Raw genomic sequence first — 21,471 nt, forward strand, 5'->3', positions numbered from 1 at the left:
CATGGACATATGACCAAAGATAGCTGCTGCTGCTGCTAAGTCACGTCAGTTGTGTCCGACTATGTGCGACCCCATAGACGGCAGCCCACCAGGTTCCTCTGTCCCTGGGATTCTTCAGGCAAGAACACTGGAGTGGGTTGCCATTTCCTTCTCCAATGCATGAAAGTGAAAAGTCTAAGTGAAGTCACTCAGTCGTGTCCGACTCTTCGCGACCCCATGGACTGTAGCCTATCAGGCTCCTCTGTCCATGGGATTTTCCAGGCAAGAGTACTGGAGTGGGTTGCCATCTGATGCTTATAATGGGGGGCAGGTTTGAGTCTTCAGTGGAGGGCCAAAGTGTTATTTATTAATTCTTTTAAAGCAGCAGACCATATAAGATATTCTTCAATTTGAAAATTTTCCATTTAAAAGCACAAACATCGACATAAGGTTTTGATACTTAAAATGCAAGATTCAGTTAACTAGGAAATCTACCAGAATGCTAAAGCTTTCCCAAAGGGGCATCTGTGTATCACACACAGCAGAATCAGTGTATGGGCTTGTTACAAAATGCAGACATCCAGTCCCTACCGTAAGTCTATCAAATCTGACTTTCCAGAGACCATGCCTATGAATCTGCCTTTTTAACAAGTTTCCCTAACAAATCTTATAGATGTCAAAGTTTGAAAGTCACTGTGCCCAATAAATGGCGAAGAAAATGGCAACCCACTCCAGTATTCTTGCTGGGAGAATCCCATGGACAGAGGAGCCTGGTGGGCTACAGTTCATGGGGTCGCAAAGAGTCGGACACAACTGAAGTGATTTAGCAAGCATGTGCCAAATAAAGAGGCTACTTTATCAAGCAGCCAAGCAAATCAAGGCTCCAAAACATGGGCTCAGGAGGCAGGCGCCTGTGTTTAAGCGCAGTGTCTGTCACGCGCTCTTTGAGTGATCTTGGGCCAGTCACTTCCCCCTCCACCTGCCATCCCTCCCCTCAGTAGAGTAAAAGAACTAGGTGACTTCCAAGAACTTTAGCAGCCCCAAATCTATCAAATGTGTATTTCAAGAGTATTTACAGGATGAGTGTGCCATTGTATTCTTCCAGGATTATTGGATAAACTGCCAATATAGAGGAAAAGTCCACCAGGCTCTCCTACCAAAGCCATCATTCCCAGAGAGGGACAAAAAAAAAAAAAAAAAAAAAACAGGTTAAGAACAAGTAGGAACAGAAGGCTGGAGTACTTACCCTAAAGGAGAATTCGAGGTTTTCTCCACCCCAAACTTCCATTCCTATATCATAAGACCCCAGGTATTCAAAGTATTTCTTACTCACAGCAAACAGCCCACCAGCCATCGTTGGAGATCTAGAAGCATGTGAACCATAATTCGAGGTGAGCAGCAGGAAATCATCACAGCTGGTTTCTACCACAAACCTTAAGTCCATTCACTCACACAAGCACACCCCGAGTTCACGCTCTCTGCCTGGAGCTAAGATGGGCCAGCAGCTGGATGTCCCCCACAGCCCCTGCCCCATAGCCCCTGCCCTGGGGAAGCTCATGGACATCTCACTAGGCAACACAGAACTCTGCGGGTGACTAAGGTCAACCCGGGACCCTGTGGAAATACAGAAGCCATGAGATGGGGAGGGAGGTAGGCAGGGCTGAGTTTCTCAGAGGAGGCATGGTCTGCAGAACAAAGGGGAGTTAGCCCAGAAGAGGAATGACTGATTTTCCGACAAGACAGGAGCATGACCACAGGCCTAAGGGTGAGAGAAACCCTTGAACTTCTAGGAGCACAGACAACAGAGAGAGATAAGCAGTGAGAGAGCAAGGTCTGAGAGGACGGCAGGAGCCAGGCTGGGTGGCACTGCCCAGAAAACTCCTTAAGGAAAAGAAACAGGACACCAAAGGATGAATATTGTGTGATTCTACTCATATGAGGTGCATAAAATAGGGAAATCCAGAGATGGTGACTTAACAGGGGTTGGAGGAGGGGAGGAAAGTGAGGTATTGCTTCATGAGTTCAGAGTTTCTAAACAGGACTTCCCAGGCGGGGCAGTGGTAAAGAACCCACCTGCCAAGCAGGAGACCCAGGTTCAATCCCTGGGTTGGGAAGATTCCCCCAGAGAAGGAAATGGTAATCCACTCCAGTATTCTTTCCTGGGAAATCCCATGGACAAAGGAGCCTGGCAGGCTACAGTCTATGGGTCACAAAGTGTCAGACATGACTTAGCAACTAAACAACAACAACATTGGGTGATGGAAAAGTTCTGGAAATATATAGAGGTGATGGTTGTACAATACTGTGAATGTGTGTGATGCTAGTGAACTGTGCATTTAAAAATGGTTAAAAGGTAAATTTTATGTTATGCATACTTACCAAAATGATTAAACTATAACAATATAAATCCACATGTATAGCAAAGATTTTTATCAAAAATAAACAAATACTCTGGAAAATGAAAAGAGAGGCAACAGCTAACTATCCCTCCCGAGGGCCTTCACTGACAAGTTAGCCAGATGCAGTGAGGCACTCAAAGAAGTAGCCCCCGACCTGATGACATCGATGGGGGACCGCATGCGGATCCTCTCCTTTTCAGGAACCATGTGCCACGTGAACACCAGCCGCCAGTCAAAACCGCCGATCTGGGGCTCCCCAGCATTCCCCAGGTACTCGAAGGTGTTCCAGTCAATGACATCAATCACAGGGCACACCACTGCCGACTCCTTTTCATGGATCCTGGAAACAACCAGAACACTCTGACATTCTACCATGTACGGGCAGCAGGAGGACCACCAGGAAGCCTGAGAATTGAGTCTCCTCAGCCTTCCACCGAAAGGAGGAACACCTGTGTGAGAAAGGCTTGCTTCCCTTATTCCAGGTGTCTACAGCCAGGTCGGCCCCGGCAGGTGAACATCATGGGGGTGCTGGGCAGATGCGGGGCAGGCACAAGGATTCTAGCCCTGATATGTAAAGTGCTATAGCTTTAATAGTCTGATTCCGTCTAAAGATATTCTGGTTAAACTTGAATCCTTCTATGAAAGTCACAATGTCAAAATCCAAGCTAACTTTTAAAACAGAAAGCAGACTTTCAGTTTCTCAAGACTGTAAGCAATTTCTTCCTGTAATCACAATGAAACATCTTAAAGTCAAGAAATAATTATTTCCTTATGAACAGAGATGCACCCAGACCAAAGGGTCTGCTTTGGAACTAGCAAATAAATTTTAATCCTGCCCCTTATTTGCTGTGTGACATTAGTGTTGTCACCTAACCACTCAGAGCCTGTTGCCTCTGAAACAATAATACATACTTGGAGGGTTAACGTGGACTCCCTAACAGAACATTTGTAAGAGGCTGGCAGAGAACCTGGAACTACAGCTAAACTTTTCTTTTAGTCTTCTTTGGGACTAAATGTTACATATAATGGAAAATGTGATATTTCTTGTTGCAGCCATCAGCCTGTGCATAGGCTTCAGTGATTCTCTCCACAATCACTCTTACAAGCCCAGCCATCTTTCAGCAGGCTTCCAGACTGTGTTTCTTTGCATCTGACAGCACACCAGGAAGCATGAACTGGACCACATGTGAACATTAGATTTCTCTGGATCATATTTTGGGGGCAGTTCTCTAGAATCTAACACCTATAAACCATAAACCTGTGACTTGCACCCAGCAGGTTGGAACCAGGGGTAGTCTAATTTCTACAAGAAAGGGAAAACTAGGGGGAGCCAGTATTGGAATAAAGGATTCTAAATCACGGTTAGAGAATGTGCTGGCCCAGTTGTAGCAGTTACTGCTTAACTGCTTCCTGGCATCTTGGGAGCCAAGGACCAGGGATACCAAACATCCCACAGTCCAGTCCTACACAGCAAAGAATGCTTCTGCCCCAGATACCAACAGCAGCTCATAAGATGCCAGGAGCACAACCTCATTAATGTGACAACCAAGAACATCTTCCACTTTCAAAAGCCCCTAAAGGGAAGGGATTACTGTGCCTGGCTGAGACCATACCTGAGGGACAGTCTACAGTCCAGTGTCTCAACTCTGAGGCATACCCAATTCCCTGGGAGCTTTTGAAACATCCAGAAGGCCAGGAACCACCCCAGAAATTCAGATCCAAATAGTCTGCTACAGGACCAGGACTTTTTAAAGTTCCCCAGCTATTTCTAATGGGTAACCAGGGGAGAATCCCCCCTGACTCCAGGTATGGAACAAAGATGTGATTATGTGGAATGCCACCTCACTCTCTCCAAAGGGTGGAGTGGAGTGGAATGGAATTCCAGATGGCATTTATGCATCAGCTGAAGGGGAAAAGCATACACCCCGCCTATGATTTTAGGTAGGACTAGAGGTGGCCCTCTGTAGGCAACGTGCAGGCAGGAGGGAAGGGTGAACCCATTAGGCCAGATTCCAGAGGGAGCACCCAGCTGTCACTATGTTTTAAGTGATCTCAAGATTCTAGCACTAGCCTGAGGAACCCTGAGTCCTTGCTGCTGCTGAAGCCCACTAGAGCTGAGCGAGGAGAATGAGGCATCAAAGGTCCAGGATGGCAGAAGTGTCACAGCAGAGCCTGGTCTCATGCAGGAAGGAAGGCGAGGGGGTCCCCAGCTCTTCCAGATAGATCTTGGCAACCAAGCACTGGGGGCCAGGGGAAAGTAGTTTTCCAAATGCACAAACTCTGATCTTCCAGCCCTCTACCCACTCCCCACAGTGGGGACCAAGCAGAGAACCTGCCCCTCCCTAGACATTCCTCTTGTACCTGGAGGAGCTCAGAGCTTGCCAGCTCAGCTCCTGATGCAGAATCAGTAGAATAGGGAGGGAAACAGGGAAGAGAAGAGAACAAAAGTCAGCCGAGGGTGAGCCGTAAGAGGCTGTGGGACAGCAGGAGAAATGGCGTTGAAGCTGTGGTTGTATTTATGCTTTCATGACTCCATAAAAATAGATATTAAAAATAATATTTTATGACTATGGTGGTGGTGGTGGTTTAGTCGCTAAGTCGTGTCCGACTCTTGCGACCCCATGGACTATACCCTGCCAAGCTCCTCTGTCCATGGGATTCTCCAGCCAAGAATACTGGAGTGGGTTGCCATTTCCTTCTCCAGGGGATCTTCCCAACCCAGCAATCAAACCCAGGTCTCCTGCATTGCAGGTAGATTCTTTACCAACTGAGCTACAAGGGATGCCCATATTTTATGACTATATTATAGGTATAAAGACAAACCAGGCTATATTCATTATTGTGATATTCACTTTCCATTCTGATTTTAAAAGAAATTATCACAATTTTTTGGGGGGTCCCTTAAAGTTTCACAGGTGGGCCCTAGGCATTGTTGGTACTGGGTGTAATGGATAAGACAGCTGGCTTGAAGGAAATACATCAAAACATATTCTCTAGGAATACAATTCTATGTGACTTTTTTTCTTGGTTGATCATACTAAGTTTTCTACAATAAATGTGTAAAATAAGCAGTAATAAAAGCAAACACTCATCTGGGGCCTCTTATCTACTGGTATGTTCTAAGTGCTGGCTATATATTAACTAACTTAACCGCCTCTATAGCCCCAGGACATCCCCTCCACATGGGAGGACACATCCCCTCCACATGGGAGGACACATCCCCTCCACGCCAGGCTTTGGCCAAGGAGCATCTGAGCCCAGCACCCCTACCTCCCATGCCAGTTTGTCGGGGACCCCACCACCCACAGACGCACCTCTGCAGCAGCGGCTCCAGCCACCCCTCATGGCACTCGCAGTGGCAGTCCAGAAAAGTCAACACGTCACCCTTGGCCACGGAGGCCCCTAGCAGCCGTGCTCGCACCAGGCCCTCCCTCTTGTTGGCGCGGATCAGGCGGACCTTGGGCAACCCCGCCAGCTCGGTGGCCAGGCGCTCCTTCAGGTGCTCTGCAGAGGCAAGCAGGACAACGAGGGTCACACCACACATCCCCAGCCGTGTCCTCCCAGGACCTCCCTGTCCTGAAAAGAAACTAAATAGACACGCGCCTCCTTTGTTCTGCACCAGGGATATCCTCACTGCACCGGGAATCAAGCCTGGAAGCCCCCGGAAGGCTGGGAGGCAGGGATGGAGGATTCTAGAACCATTGAAGAAGGGCTCCCTCTCAAAACACAGGCAGGTAGATCTGTGCTCTTGCAAGGGGTGAATGTGGCATGTGGATCTGTCTCAATAAAGCTATCCCCCCCCCACCAAAAGGACCTTGACTTGTGAACATTTAAATAAAAGCACAAGAGCCATCCATTCACAATTTTTCCAAAAAATTCTTATATGTTATACATCATAAAATTTTAATTTACATGGAACTATGTTAACATAGATTTTATTTATAATTACATTAATCCAAATTTTCTCAGAAGCACAATTCAGTTGACACAGTAATAATAATAATGGTAATAATAATAATACTAAGCTAACATTAGAAGGCTTAGTGTGCTAATTACTACTGTCCAAGTGATCCACATAACTCACCATATGAAGTAAGTACTACTGTGTGTGTGTGTTCAGTCACTCAGTCACATCCCACACTTTGCAACCCTAAGGACTAGAGCCTGCCAGGCTCCTCTGTCCATGGGATTTTCCAGGCAAGAATGCTGGAGTAGGTGGCTATTTCCTCCTCCAGGGGATCTTCCTGACCCAGGGATCAAACCTGAGTCTCCTGTGTCTCCTGCACTGCAGGTGGATTCTTTACCACTGAGTCACCTGGGAAGCCCCTACTACTACAGTACTACTACTGTACCCATTTTATGGATGAGAACACTGAGGCTAGAGAGGCTAAGTGATGAGCTGGGGTCCCAGACAAGAGAGTGGAGGGGCTGTGATTTGAACCCAAGGACTCAGGCTCGAGTCCACAGCCTTAACACTGCCTCCATAGCTTTCTCCTACAGTTTCTCATCCTTATTAAACAAATCCAAAATTTGTCAGGAGGACATGCTTACCCCATTTTGCAGAAGAGGAAACAAGTCCTTATGAGCTGAAAGGACAGGCACACAGCTAGAACTGGCCCCTGGACTCCTGACTCCACACACAGGCCCTGGAACTAAAGGCGCCAATTCACACCCCTCAGTGGGTCAGGTGGGAACCACTCAGCAAAATAAAAAGGACAGCATCTCCCCACATTGATTGATACATGGGCTTTGTCTCAAAGTTATCCTCAGTCATCAGTGAAGGGGAAAACCTTGTTAAATGTCCTAAGTTGCTTTGTTGTTGGTGAAATGTTTCTCTAAATATTCTTGATACTCAAACAAAAAACAAAAACAAACATTCATTGATTGATTTTTCAACCCTAAATATAACTGCGTACAAGTGGATAGCAGGAATAAGGGAGGAGACTTCCCAAGCAAAGCTAATTAGTAGCAGGGCCCAGTGAACATACAGGAAAATGCTGGTGCAGCTCTCCACTACTCATTATGGGTTTGGTCGGCATCAATCTTCTGTCTGCCTGAACTGTCTTATCCCATCCTGGAAGGTGCTGACAACTCTCATTGGCTCAGGCTGACACTGCAGGAAGGGTGTGAGGAGGGTGCAGGAAGGGTGGGAGGAGAGCACAGGGCAGGTCTTCTTCCTCCAGTACAGGCTGAGGGGAGAATCCTGGTTTATACATCATCACCATGAGGATGGAAAACCTTGGCCCCACAGAACCTTGTATTTACAGGAGAACTGAATTGTGCTGAAGGGATTCGTACCATATTCCTGCCTGCTGAGCAGTGGCTTCGTCCCATAAAAAGAAATAATCTGATGTCTACTTCTGAATGAATACATTTCTGAAAGTTTCATGCACTTTACAGTTTTTAAAATATTTCCTAAAAACAGAAGTTATCATTGAACAAGTGCCAGCAATGTGCCAGGTCCTAACAAGCTACCACCTCATTTAATCCTCACAATGACCCTGGAAAGTAAGAACTACTATTATACCCTTTTACAGGACTGGAAGCCAAGGTTGAAACTGGTTAAGCTCCGTGCTCAAGGCTATACGGCTGCAAAATGTTGGAGCTGGGATTCTAGTCTATGCGGTGTGACTCAGAACCAGTGTCTACATAGACATATTTAAAACAACCCTGGGAGGAAAGAAAATGGAGACACATCCTACTAATATGCTGGCTGCTACGTGAGATTCTGTGCTACACGTGATCTCATTCATTCCTCACCACAAATCTCAGATTTAAATGTGCTGTGCTAAGTCACTGTTGCTGCTAAGTCACTTCAGTCGTATCCAACTCTGTGAGACCCCACAGAGAGCAGCCCACCAGGCTCCCCCGTCCCTGGGATTCTCCAGGCAAGAACACTGGAGTGGGTTGCCATTTCCTTTTCCAATGCATGAAAGTGAAAAGTGAAAATGAAGTCACTCAGTCATGTCCGATTCTTTGTGACCCTGTGGACTGCAGCCCACCAGGCTCCTTCGTCCATGGGATTTTCCAGGCAAGAGTACTGGAGTGGGGTGCCACTGCCTTCTCCGAGTTGTGTCCAACTCTTTGCGACTCTGTGGACTGTAGCCCACCAGGCTCCTCTGTCAATGGGATTCTCCAGGCAAGAGTACTGGAGTGGGTTGCCATACCCTACTCCAGGGAATCTTCTGGACCCAGGAATCGAACCTAAGCCTCTTACGTCTCCTGTACTGGCAGGCAGGTTCTTTACCACTAGTGCCCTCCAGGAAGCCCTGATTTAAGTGTAGATAAACCCATTTACAGATGAGAAACCAAGAATCAGAAGACAAGTGACTTGCCTGAGGTGCCGTGACAGGTTATGGTAAAGCTCACCTACAGCCGCAGACCCCGTACCTCAGTGCCTTGTAGACTACAGTAGGCCTCGGCCTCCAGCCCTGCTTGCGTGCTGCCAGGGGGAATGCCAGCTGTCCCGACTCACTCTCCCCATGCTTTTCAGCTGAGCACATGGCCACCCACCATAGAGATGATGTTCCCAGTCTCCCTCACAAGTAGCTGTCGCCAAGTGACCCTGTTCTACTCAATGGGATGTGAAGGTGACTTCCAAGTGGACTCCCAGTCCCCTGGAAACCCTTCCACTGACAGGAGTAAACAGGAGGTGAAGAGCCAGCCTGGGGTATGCCATCCTTGAGAAAGGGGAAACTCAGGGCAGGAGGAGCCGGGCCCTAACACCATGGAGCTGCCATACTTGCCCTAGTCTATTATCCCAGATTTGCAACAGGAGAGAGAAATCAACTTTTATCTCATGTAAATGTAAATCACTGTTATTTTGTGTTTCTGTGAGAACAGCACACCTACCAGTCAGGACAGATACACAGGCTCTGAGGTCAGACAGACCAGCCTCAGGGCCTGAAGCAGCAGATAAGCAGCGGCTCTACGCCAAAGGGGGTGCCCAGAGGTTGGTGACTGGGTCGGAAACAGGCTCAGCACCACACCCACAGCTTTCCCTGTGGTAAGGCCTTGACATTTCCCCTCTCAAGCTTATCTGACTACTGCTTCACTGACACCACTAATCCCAGCCAGGCAAGGCCACAGCAGCCCCTCGCACATCCTCTTTCCATCCTCACCCCCCATCCCCGCTCCCCAACCCCCAGCATCAGTCAGCCTGTCTCAACAGGGCAGCACAGAGAGTCCCCAAGACCTAGCAACCTCACAGCTCTCCCAACAGCCCTCAGGCAGCTCCCTACAGGCTCCTACTTAAGCTAAATTCCTTCTATTGTCCACCAAGGCCCCACCTGATCTGGCCTCATCCACCCCGAAATCCCATCCCCAGGTCACCCTCCACTGGCTGGTGGTCTGACCCTGAGAATGGCTGCTTGTTTCAGCTTCTGCACCTGCTGCTCCCAGCCCGGGCCCCCTGCCCAGACCTTCACTGGGCTGCCTCCTTCTTCATACTGTTGTTGTTCAACTCTTTGCAACCTCATGAACTGCAGCACACCAGGCTTCCCTGTCCTTCACTGTCCCTGGAGTTTACAGCTTTTGGCTTTAAAGAGGCCTCCCTGATCTCCATCAGCTAGAGTAGTCCTGGTCCCCAAGCTCTAGGCATTCTCCTATTCCCATTATTCTTTCAGGGCACTTTCTACTCATGCTGTAGTATAGTATCAGGTTCTATTATGTAAGCTGTATATTGTATTACGTGATGTATGTGTAATATATATATATAGTGTTGTATTATGTGATGCATGTGTTATGTTCTTCGCGTGTTTATTGACCATCTCAACCCACAGCTCTAGAATGTGAGTTTTACGAGGGCACAGATTTATCTTGTTTCCCATAGAACCCCCAGCACCCAGCACATGCTCAAAAAAAGCTTCCTGAACAATAAAGGGCCAGCCTCAGCCTGCACGTGAATTGCTGGATCCCAGGTCACTGGTCAGGCCTGTAGGAACACCGACCATCCTTTCAATGGAATGTCTCACCCTGGCTTCAGTTCTTCTTCTGTCTGGACTGCCCCTTTTCTATTTCATCTCAAAGTCAGTATCTTAGGCCAAAGCCCTGAGGTTTTTTTCAGTTCAAGGAGGGCACCACCACTTACCCGGAGACCCAGGCCGGAAGCCCGAGCGTCCTCCTCGCAGCTTAGCCAGTCTCCAGGCCTGCAGATGCTGCCTCCTGAACACCCTCCTCCCACCTGCCTGCCCTCCCCGCCCCTCCAACCTGGGTCACCTCCACAGCTCCCTCATCTCCCTGCAGAGCTTCCCAGTACCCCATTCTCCACACTCCAGTCCACAGGGTTTCCCCAAAGAGCAGACGGCTCTTGCTTGAAATTCTGCCTTGGTTTCTCCCTCAGGACAAAGCCCCAACTCCTCAGCCTTGCGTCTAAGTCCTGCGCCCTCTTCCTGCTCCTTTCCTGTTCCTCCCTGCAGCAGCCAGCTCTCCGTCCTTCCTGAACCACTTGCAGATCCTACACAGTCCACACAGCACTGCAACTCCTTTCCATACCCTGTGCCCTCCACTTGAAACACCCTCCCTCCTCATTTGCAGTCCACAAACTACCCAGCCTTCAAGACTATGGTCAACCACCTGCTCCTGAGCGCCCGGGTGGGTGAGGGTCCCCTCTCTGCCTCCTATAGCACCGAGCGGTAGAGCACTCTGCCATCACGTCTGCATCCCCCTACCCAGCTCCGAGCTCCCTGAGGGCAGGGGCCAGGCCAGGGAGACGCAGGAAGCCCATCCTTCCCGGCCTGTTCTATGCACCCATGTCACACCCGCCTCACAGGCACAGTCACCAAAGGGCAGGCTCCTCCAAGAGCCCAAGTCAGGGGCTCACCTCGATCACTGTAGTCATCTACAAGGATAACTTCTTCTAGCAGGGTGTCTGGGGATGTCTCGAGGACACTGTAAACTGTCCGAAGGAGAGTTGACCAGGCTTCATTATAAAACGCTATGACGACCGATGTCGTGGGCAATTGATCATAATTGTATTTCTTCTCTTTGCACCTGCAAATACAACACAATTTCAGGAATTAAGACCCTATTGGTGACTTGTATACCAGGCCCAGGCTGGTGCTGGGTTTGGAGTGAATGGAACACAGGTCATGGTCTCAGGGCCTCCCTCTGAGAAATGGTAAATAACCTGCTGGGATCTTCCAGAGTCACCCATGATCTAGTAGGAATTCCAGCAGATTCTTTAAAAGATTCTAAAATGATACCTACTGAGCTTGACCTGCAGGATGCTGTTTCTAACTTTAAAGCGATTTTCCAATTTCTGCAACATTCAAACTCAGCAGACTGAGAAAGGAGGGGGTAGTGTCAGCTCTCCCCACCTCACGCCTACCTCTCCCATCTGTCCACACCCTTCCAGCCCCACTGCTGGGCCTCTGCTCAGACTGCATCCTTTCTTTCTGTTTTTTAAAGACTTTGTTTGATGTGGACCATTTCTAAAGTCTTTGCTGAATATGTTCACCCTTTCTTTAAATTGAATAAATTTCATTTTGAAAACCTCACTGTCATTATTTCCACCATTTCTCTTTGGATCTGTGCACATGTGGAACTAAATGTTAGCTTTTCTTTGTTTTAAAGATTAAAAAAAGTCTTTAACTTTAGGTTTCAGAAAAATACATTTTTTTTTTCATGTAGTACAAGCAATTAGTTCTTTCTGATGCTTCTAGTGAGCTATGGCAGCTTTTCTATGCAACCTGTCTAGTACTCAGAGGTATGCTAAATCCAGACATAATTAAGCACTAGCTGTGTATTAAATCATTTAATGGCCTCCACAGTCTCAGGAGGTAGGTACTATTACCAGAGAAACACAAATATCACTTATATGTGGAATCTAAAATATGACACAAATGAACTTATTTACAAAACACAAACAGACTCACAGACATAGAAAACAAACTTATGGCTGCCAAAGGGGAAAGTGGGAGAGGGAGGAATGAATTAGGAGTTTGGGATTAGCAGATACAAACTACTATAAATAAAGTAGATAAACAACAAGGTCCTAGTATATAGCACAGGGAACTGTATCCAATATCCTGTAATAAACCAAAATGGAGAAGAATAATGAAATCATTTTGATGTACACCAGAAATTAATACAACACTGTAAATCAACTATACTCCAATTAAAAAAAAAAGATAAAACATCCTTTAAGTGCATTCTCCTTCATGAATTTCAATATATCCTCCTGAATATCTCTAAATTTGCATCCAGGAAAAACATTTCCCTCTTTTTCTGGGCAATAAAAAGCTGTGTATTCTTCAATTAGACAAAGGCAGACATGTATTACTCAGGGTTTCACTTCTGGAAAGACAAAGAGAGCTCAGAAGCAAATTTACTACTAAATCATAGTAAGCCATCTTTTCCTTAACTTTCTGGTATAATCCATATGCTTTGTGAAGGCAGGGGTAGAGTTGTGCTTTCCTCTGTATTTTCTGCATGCTTTGCACTGTATCTAGTAATAATAGTAACATTTATTGAGTGTTTACTATATGATAGGCAGTGTGCTAAACGTTCCACAAGCATTATTCCTTAAAATCTTCTTTAAAAGTCTTCATAAAAACCCTTCTGGATGAGGATACCATAATCTCCACGAGTACAGTATATGTCTATGTATTTTATGGTTATGAATAAATGGGTGTGGCAAATACCTCCTGATCTTTTATGTTTATATTTAGGTTATCACATAAACATCTTTAAAACAATGAAAATTTGCATCCTTTGGAGAACAGGCCAAGAAGGTCCCAGTGGGCACAGGTGTGTTTTATTGGCCCAGAATGCTTTCTCCTTTCTTCACCTTACTGTACTTTGATTTCCCTTTCAGGAACCATGCCTCCTGGACTCTCAAGCTGTATGTTTTGTGCAGGGCTGCACATATACACACATATGGATACATACACAAATATACACATCCCTTTGGGAAGGTTACATGTCCCAGGCCCGGCCAATCAACATTTTCCAGATGACATAAGTTGAGTCCCTATATCCAGAGCCCAGAATAATCTGAATCCAGTTCAAATCCTAGACCTTTCTGTCATAGAAGTCAATATATTTTCTATATGTAAGTCAGTCTGAACTGACTTAAATTAGTCAGTTTAATCAAAAGAACCCTTATCTAAAAGAGAACTTTTTTTTTTTAAGTGAATATAGGACTTCCATGAGCTTTCCTGGTAGCTCAGATGGTAAAGAATCTGCCTGCAACACGTGAGATGTGGGTTTGAATCCTGGGTTGAGAAGATTCTCCTGGAGAAGGGAATGGCAACCCACTCCAGTTTCTTGCCTGGAGAATACTCATAGACAGAGGAGCCTGGCAGGCTACAGTCCATAGGGTTGCAAAGAGTCGGACATGACTGAGTGACTTCACTTTCATTCTTTCACTTTCTTTAGGACTTCCACTCATGGCAGTATGGAAGATTAGGCTTTCCTGGTGGCTCAGATGGTGCCTCTGCCCGGATTTGATCGCTGGGGCAAGAAAATCCCCTGGAGAAGGAAATGGCTACCCACTCCAGTATTCCCGCCTGGAGAATTCCATGAACAGAGGAGCCTGGTGGGATACAGTCCATGGGGTCGAAAACCAGTCAGACACGACTGAGTGACTAACACTTCCACACGTAGTAAAGGACACTTAAAAAATTCTTAATACTTTAAAAAAACTTTTAAATGTATGGATCAGCTTACAGAAAACAAAAAAAGCCCTCAGAGTCCAGGAACAACAAGAAAATATATATACCTGGATATTAGAAGTAGCAGACACAGAACATGAATAAGTATGCTTCTTATGATTAAATAAATAAGAGAACCTCAAACGAAGGACAAAGAAACAAAAATGACAGGAAAATTTAACTCAGTATAGACATCTCACAGTGATGGAGCAAGCCAGCGGACAGTGGAATACTATCATCAAATGCCAAACTGTCAACCTGGAATTAAATACCCAACCTAACTATTTTTCAAGAACAAGAACAAAACAAGAAAACATTTTCAGATAAGTAAAACTGATTGTTTACAACAATAACTTTGTCTATAGCAAGAAATACATGATATATTTCAGGAAGAAGAAAAGAATTCCAGAAAGATCTCCAAGATACAAAGACCACCATTCAGGAAAGAATGATGGGAAGAAAAAATAAACTTGTGGATAAATGTAAACAAATATTGCATTAAAAAATGTTTAATGTGTTGATTTAAAAAGCAAGACAGAATTAAAATACTGGAATAAAATGACATACAAACTGGGAAAGAAAGTGATCAATGTTAAAGCATTCCAAGATCTGCTGATTAATTTAGATCTTTTGAGTTGAATATATAATTATATACTTTCTTTTTGTTGTTTTTTAATTTTTTAAAATTTTAATTGGAGGCTAATTACTTTATAATATTGTGGCGGTTTTGCCCTACATTCACATGAATCAGCCATGGTTGTAAATGTATTCCCCATCCTGACCCTCTCTCCCACCTCCTTCTCCATCCCATCTCTCAGGGTCATCCCAGTGCACCAGCCCTGAACACCCTGCCTCATGCATCGAACCTGGAATGGTGATCTATTTCGCATATGGTAACATACATGTTTCAATACTATTCTCTCAAATCACCCCACCCTCACCTTCTCCCACAGAGTCCAACAGTCTGTTCTTTATATCTGTATCTCTTTTACTGTCTTGCATATAGTCATCATTACCATCTTTCTCAATTCCATATATATGCATTAATATATTGTATTGGTGTTTTTCTTTCTGACTTACTTCACTCTGTATAATAGGCTCCAGTATCATCCACCTCATGAGAACTGATTCAAATGCATTCTTTTTAATAGCTGAGTAATACTCCATCGTGTATATGTACCACAGCTTTCTTATCCATTTGTCTGCCGACGGACATCTAGGTTACTTCTGTGTCCTGGCTTTTGTAAACAGTGCTGCGATGAACACTGGGGTACACATGTCTCTTCCAATTCTGGTTTCCTCGATGTGTATGCCCAGCAATGGGATTGCTGGGTCATACGGCAGTTCTATTTCCAGCTTTTTAAGGAATCTCCACCCTGTTCTCCATAGTGGCTGTACTAGTTTGCATTCCCACCAACAGTGTAAAAGGGTTCCTTTTTCTCTGCACTCTCTCCAGCATTTATTGTTTGTAGACTTTTTGATAGCAGCCATTCTGATGGCATGAGATGGTACCTCACGTGGTTTTGATTTGCATTTCTCTGATAATAAGTAATGTTGAGCACCTTTTTATGTGTTTGTTAGCCATCTGTATGTCTTCTTTGGAGAAATGTCTGTCTAGTTCTTTGGCCCAGTTTTTGATTGGGTCCCTTATTTTTCTGGAATTGAGCTGCAGGAGTTACTTGTATATTTTTGAGGTTAACTGTCAGTTGTTTCGTTTGCTATTATTTTCTCCCATTCTGACGGCTCTCTTTTCACCTTGCTTATAGTTTCCTTCATTGTGCAAAAGCTTTTAAGTTTAATTAGGTCCCATTTGTTTATTTTTGCTCTTATTTCCAATATTCTGGGAGGTGGGTCATAGAGGATCCTGCTGTGATGTATGCTGAAGAGTGTTTTGTTTATGTTCTCCTCTAGGAGTTGTATAGTTTCTGGTCTTATGTTTGGATCTTTAATCCATTTTGAGTTTATTTTTTGTGTATGGTATTAGAAAGTGTTCTAGTTTCCTTCTTTTACAAGTGGTTGACCAGTTTTCCCAGCACCACTTGTTAAAGAGATTGTCTTTTCCCCATTGTATATTCTTGCCTCCTTTGTCAAAGATAAGGTGTCCATAGGTGTGTGGATTTATCTCTGGGCTTTCTATTTTGTTCCATTGATCTATGTTTCTGTCTTTGTGCCAGTACCATACTGTCTTGATGACTGTGGCTTTGTAGTAGAGCCTGAAGTCAGGCAGCTTGATTCCTCCAGTTCCATTATTCTTTCCCAAGGTTGCTTAGGCTATTTGAGGTTTTTTGTAAGTCCATACAAATTGTGAAATTATTTGTTCTAATTCTCTGAAAAATACTGTTGGTAGCTTGATAGGGATTGCACTGAATTTATAGATTGTTTTGGGTAGTATACTCATTTTCACTATACTGATTCTTCCAATCCATAAACATGGTATATTTTCCCATCTATTTGTGTCATCTTTGATTTCCTTCATCAGTGTTTTATAGTTTTATATATATCTTTTGTTTCTTTAGGTAGATTTATTCCTAAGTATTTTATTCTTTTCATTGCAATGGTGAATAGAATTGTTTCCTTAATTTCTCTGTCTTCTCATTGTTAGTGTATAGGAATGCAAGAGATTTCTGTGTGTTAATTTTATATCCTGAAACTTTATTGTATTCATTAATTAGCTCTAGTAATTTTCTGGTGGCATATTTAGGGTTTTCTATGTAGAGAATCATGTTATATGCAAACAGTGAGAGTTTTACTTCTTCTTTTCCAATCTGGATTCCTTTTTTCTTTTTCTGCTGATTGCTGTGGCCAAAACTTTCAAACCTATGTTGAATAGTAGTGGTGAGAGTGGGCATCCTTGTCTTGGTCCTGACTTTAGAGGAAATGCTTTCAATTTTTCACCATTGAGGATAATGTTTGCTGTGGGTTTATCATATATGGCTTTTATTATGTTGAGGTATGTTCCTTCTACACCTGCTTTCTGGAGGGTTTTTATTATAAATGGATGTTGAACTTTCAAATTTACCACTAAAGATTGGAAATAGATAATTTTCAAATCAGTAGAGTGAGAAAAATGGAAGCAGAAGGGGAGGAAAACCTCTATCAATTAAAAAAAGCAGTATAAAAAAGGAAAAAAAACATAGAAAAAGTATAATAAGCAGAAAGCATAAATAAGATGGCATAATCAAACACTAAAGTTTCAGTAAGCACAGTAAGTATAAATGGACATAAATATTTAGTTAAAGATTGTCAGTCTGGATTTTTTTTTTCAGTGACAACACAAAATCCAGCAACATGTTGATTAGAGACATGCCTAAAATCTAAGGTCACAGAAGTGAAAGGATAGGAGAAAGCATCATGAAACTTCTAACTAAAAAGAACCTGTTCTATAGGCTTAAAGTACTGATTCAAAGAATGGAACCATACTGACAACCACAAGATGGGTCTAATAAGACCCAGTAAAACAGCCTCAGTTTATAACTTTACTGGGGAAGCAGAGAAACAACAGTCTAATAAGCTCCACCCCATGTGTGATATGTTTTTCCAAAGGTATTGTTGTTAAGAGAACAGACAAGCAGGCTATCTCTCGCAAAAAGAGAAATCGCAACTGACTCCCTGCACGACACAAACTTTACTTTTGCTGAATTATCTCCTTGGAGCTATGTTGAAACTCTTCACCATCCTAGCACCCAAGTCCTAGTCCTTAAACTCAGACACACACCTGCAACTATAGCATTAATGAGGCTAAAACCAGGGCAAAACATTTGAGAAATGCAAAAACCTGTGTATTATTTATACACTTTTCTAACCAGTGGTTCACAACTCATTAGCGATGGCAGAAAACAGCTGATATTCACACGTGTGGCATCTCCATACGTGTGTGGTGGAACTGCACAGCCCCAAGGGTACAGTCACTCCAACTTTCTATCCTGCTAAAATAACAGGTCAGAATGCAAATGAGAATGACAGAAGATGATTATCTCAAGAACTGATCAATGAAAACGAAAACTTTCTCCAAGTATTGGTACCTTATTGGCCGCCATCTACTTTGTAAACTGGATATGATTTCACCACTAGTTTCAACTGCATCTAACTTGTTATCAATCCCCATTTTATCTAATTCTGGTATTCTCCCACACCCTCAAAAACACCCATCCTTCCTCTTCAGAGTGAGAAATTCACAGGCTCTAAGCTTTCAACCCTAGTTACACATCAGCCCCAGCCTCGGCCCAACTCAAAACTCTTCCTAATTTTTCTGGGGACGGTCCCTTACATAACTGTTCAAAGTTTCCCAAGGCCACAGACCTAGCTACCTGATTCCCCACTTTGGCCTGTCACCATCTCAGAGTGAAAATTCCCTCCCTTCGCCAGGCTCAAATAAAACAGTATTTGTGCTATACTTTCTAAACTACCATGCAAGGACGTCCTGTCATCCTCCTCCTCCTCCTTGATTCAGTGCCATAACTAAAAATAAATAAATAAATAAAAGTGTGAGCTAATCCACTGGCGTTCGAATAATGAGCCTTGCAGAAGGGCGGGGGTCTACGTCAAATCTCGAGGACTTAGAGTCAATACTTCAAAGTTTCTCTAGCAGCTATCAAGGCTTGCAGACACCAGAAGAACCAAGCCAAACAGTCCCATAGTAGCTCCTAACTCTTTGCCTATGATAACAGGTTTATCCCCTGTTGGTTAAAAATGTGTGTGGGCCTTGTATATACTCATGTCTGAGTATGTTCTCACTCACACACCCATATATGTCTTTTTCAAAATCTATTTTGTATACCTGAAAGTCTAGAAGGATACACAGCAAAATGTTAACAGTGGTTCTCCTCAGGGTGGTACGTTAATGGATGATTTTTTATTTTTGCTTCCTTGTATATGAAAAATTTTCTAGAGTGAACATGTATTGTTTGGGTAATTAAAATTAATAGATAAATAACTGCCTCCATCTTGAAAGGGAGGAGGGAATAAAAGATTCTGACTCTGCTCCAGATCTGTGTTACTTTGGGGGCACAGATTATCCTCTCTAGTAAGACTGGATGCTCCCTCAGGGCCATTTCTGCTATGACATTCAAGGATCCTAACCACACCTCTGCTTGTTACTAATTATAGTTCCAACCCTCTCCCTACCATGACCCTGATGGAACTCCTAAGCTGCTACTCCAGTTTCTCAGGCTAAAATCTCAAGACCTTATCAGGTCCTCCATGCCTGTATGGAATAAACAAGTGAATCTTCATGAAAGGCCCTGACACTACTGGCTACACCTCAGTTATATCAGAAGGCCTGGCTGGGCTGAGACTAACACAGATGGAGCTCACCTTTCTCTCCAGCTAGGCAAGAATGACCCAACAGGCCCTGTTGCAGGAATTAAAAGGCCAGAGGCCTTCACATTCCTTATCACGCTAGGTTTGGATTAACTTCCCAGGGTCAAAGCAACAGCAGGATCTATAAGAAAATCCTGACAGGACACAGGGCAGCTGTGTCACCATGGAGACGGGATACCATAAACCCCACAATGTTTCAAAGGGATTTCACAACCTCGAAGATAAAGGAAGTCGGAATCTGGAAAAGAAAAACTTTATGACCAATCCCTGGATGACTCTTAAAAGCAACCTCCTGAGGGTACTGTTGGCAATAAAACAAGAACTGAGTACATAGTGTGCTCCCAGGTATCAGGTGTTTCATCAACTCCTAGCTTGTGTTATTCCTACTCATCCCTTATTTTGTAGACTGGGAAGCTGAGGCTCAAGAGAGGCCAGATAACTTGCTCAACATCACAGAGCTGATGAGCGACAGAGCCACGGTTTTATCTCATAGGAACTGGGTCTGAACCCTGAGTCTGACCTGAAAGCTTCCCCTAGACCTTGCCTCAGTGAGCACCCTTGGAGTTTCAAGGAGATAAACATGTGTTTAACCATTTGGTTGAAGGGGAGGAACTGCTACCAACCCTAACAAACAAAGCTCTACTCAAAAAGATAAACACTGAAGATGCCTAAGGTAAAAGCATAGGCTATGGCACCCCACTCCAGTACTCTTGCCTGGAAAATCCCATGGACAGAGGAGCCTGGTAGGCTGCAGTCCATGGGGTCGCTAAGAGTCGGACACGACTGAGTGACTTCACTTTCACTTTTCACTTTCATGCATTGGAGAAGGAAATGGCAGCCCATTCCAGGGTTCTTGCCTGGAGAATCCCAGGGACGGGGGAGTCTGATGGGCTGCCGTCTATGGGGTCACACAGAGTCGGACACGACTGAAGCGACTTAGCAGCAGCAGCAGACACAAGTAGATCCTGAAGAGCAGCAGAGACAGTGAGGTGCCAACCATCCACACTTTGCCGATGGCTGCAGAGCTGGGTCTCTCCCTGCAGACATCCATGCTCTCTCTGGCCAAGAATCCAGAGGGCAGTTCCCTAAAAACCCTGAAATCAGCACAGTGCCCAAGGGGCCAGGAGGGCCATGTCCCTCAAGCCCAGTTAGTCACTTTCCAGCTCTGGGCCCTTGAGTGAGTCATCTGACCTAAGCCTATTTCCACACCTGTAAGCAGGAAGGACAAGGAGCAGGGAAGGGTGGTGCCTGGTGCACACTGGAAGCTGTCCCACTCCCAGAATCTCCTCTCTGACCCCTCTTTTCCACCAAGTCTTTCAGGAGGGGACTCCAGCAGGGACCTGAAAGACCCCTGCCAAAAGAGGAAAGGCGATAGGCCAGGCTCCACCTGCCAGCCTGTTCCCTTTGCACTGGGCACAACCCCTCCAGCCAACAGCTCCAACAGGAATGAGACCTCTGACCACACAGGTCCCACAGCTGTGTCACCCACAGGAGCAAGCTAGGCTGAACCAGTGCCAGAAGGAGCCCTTCCCACCAGCTGCTCCTCCCTGTCTTCCTATGGTAAAGCTGAGGAATCCAGCTCCCAGAGAGGGGGAAGGAGGCTTGCTGCTTCTGACCTGCCCTTCTTGCTGCCCTGACCTTTCACCTCACCTGCCTGTGGTTCCCTTCACTCCTGGTTCATTTATGGGCGCCGGCGCACACAGGTGCACACAGGTAAGTGCGTGAAGCCTGTCTGAAGCCCACGGGTCCTTAGCTTAGCCAGAGCAGAAGGTTTCAGGAGGAATTAGACTGGGGGTTGGGGGTCCCTTACAACCCAAGAAGGGCGCCCTAAGGGTCTCATATTAAACCTGTCTGCAGATTTGTCGGTTTCCGAGATTTTTTTTTTTTTTTTGGGGGGGGGTCACTTTTTAAAACTTTCCTGGTACTCACTCGGTATAGAATCTCTCTGCAGTGCAGAAGACCCGGGTTCGATCCCTGGGTCGGGAAGATACCCTGGAAAAGGAAATGGCAAACCACTCCAGTATCCTTGCCTGGAAAATCCCATAGACAGAGGAGCCCGGTGGGCTGCGGTCCATGGGGTCGAAAAGAGTCGGGTACGCTGAACGACTAATACTTTTAAA

General features: G+C 45.0%; 1 protein-coding gene and 1 long non-coding RNA gene across 2 annotated transcripts in view; one reads left to right on the forward strand and one right to left on the reverse strand.

Moving 5' to 3' along the window:
• The window catches only part of LOC132659160 (uncharacterized), a 115,861-nt gene that overhangs the window by 94,218 nt on the left and 172 nt on the right, over nt 1-21,471 (forward strand). The window contains exon 6 of the long non-coding RNA XR_009599196.1: nt 13,758-21,064. This is a non-coding gene — a long non-coding RNA (uncharacterized LOC132659160). The remainder of the gene's footprint in view (nt 1-13,757; nt 21,065-21,471) is intronic.
• Nucleotides 1-21,471, reverse strand: part of GALNT12 (polypeptide N-acetylgalactosaminyltransferase 12) — a 35,005-nt gene that overhangs the window by 12,934 nt on the left and 600 nt on the right. The window contains exons 2-5 of the mRNA XM_027964398.3: nt 11,200-11,369; nt 5,693-5,882; nt 2,533-2,718; nt 1,226-1,343 (exon numbers count right to left, since the gene is read on the reverse strand). Coding sequence (XP_027820199.1) covers nt 1,226-1,343; nt 2,533-2,718; nt 5,693-5,882; nt 11,200-11,369 — 664 coding nt within the window. The remainder of the gene's footprint in view (nt 1-1,225; nt 1,344-2,532; nt 2,719-5,692; nt 5,883-11,199; nt 11,370-21,471) is intronic.

This window comes from Ovis aries, chromosome 2 (assembly GCF_016772045.2).
Source record: "Ovis aries strain OAR_USU_Benz2616 breed Rambouillet chromosome 2, ARS-UI_Ramb_v3.0, whole genome shotgun sequence".
Taxonomy (NCBI): domain Eukaryota; kingdom Metazoa; phylum Chordata; class Mammalia; order Artiodactyla; family Bovidae; genus Ovis; species Ovis aries.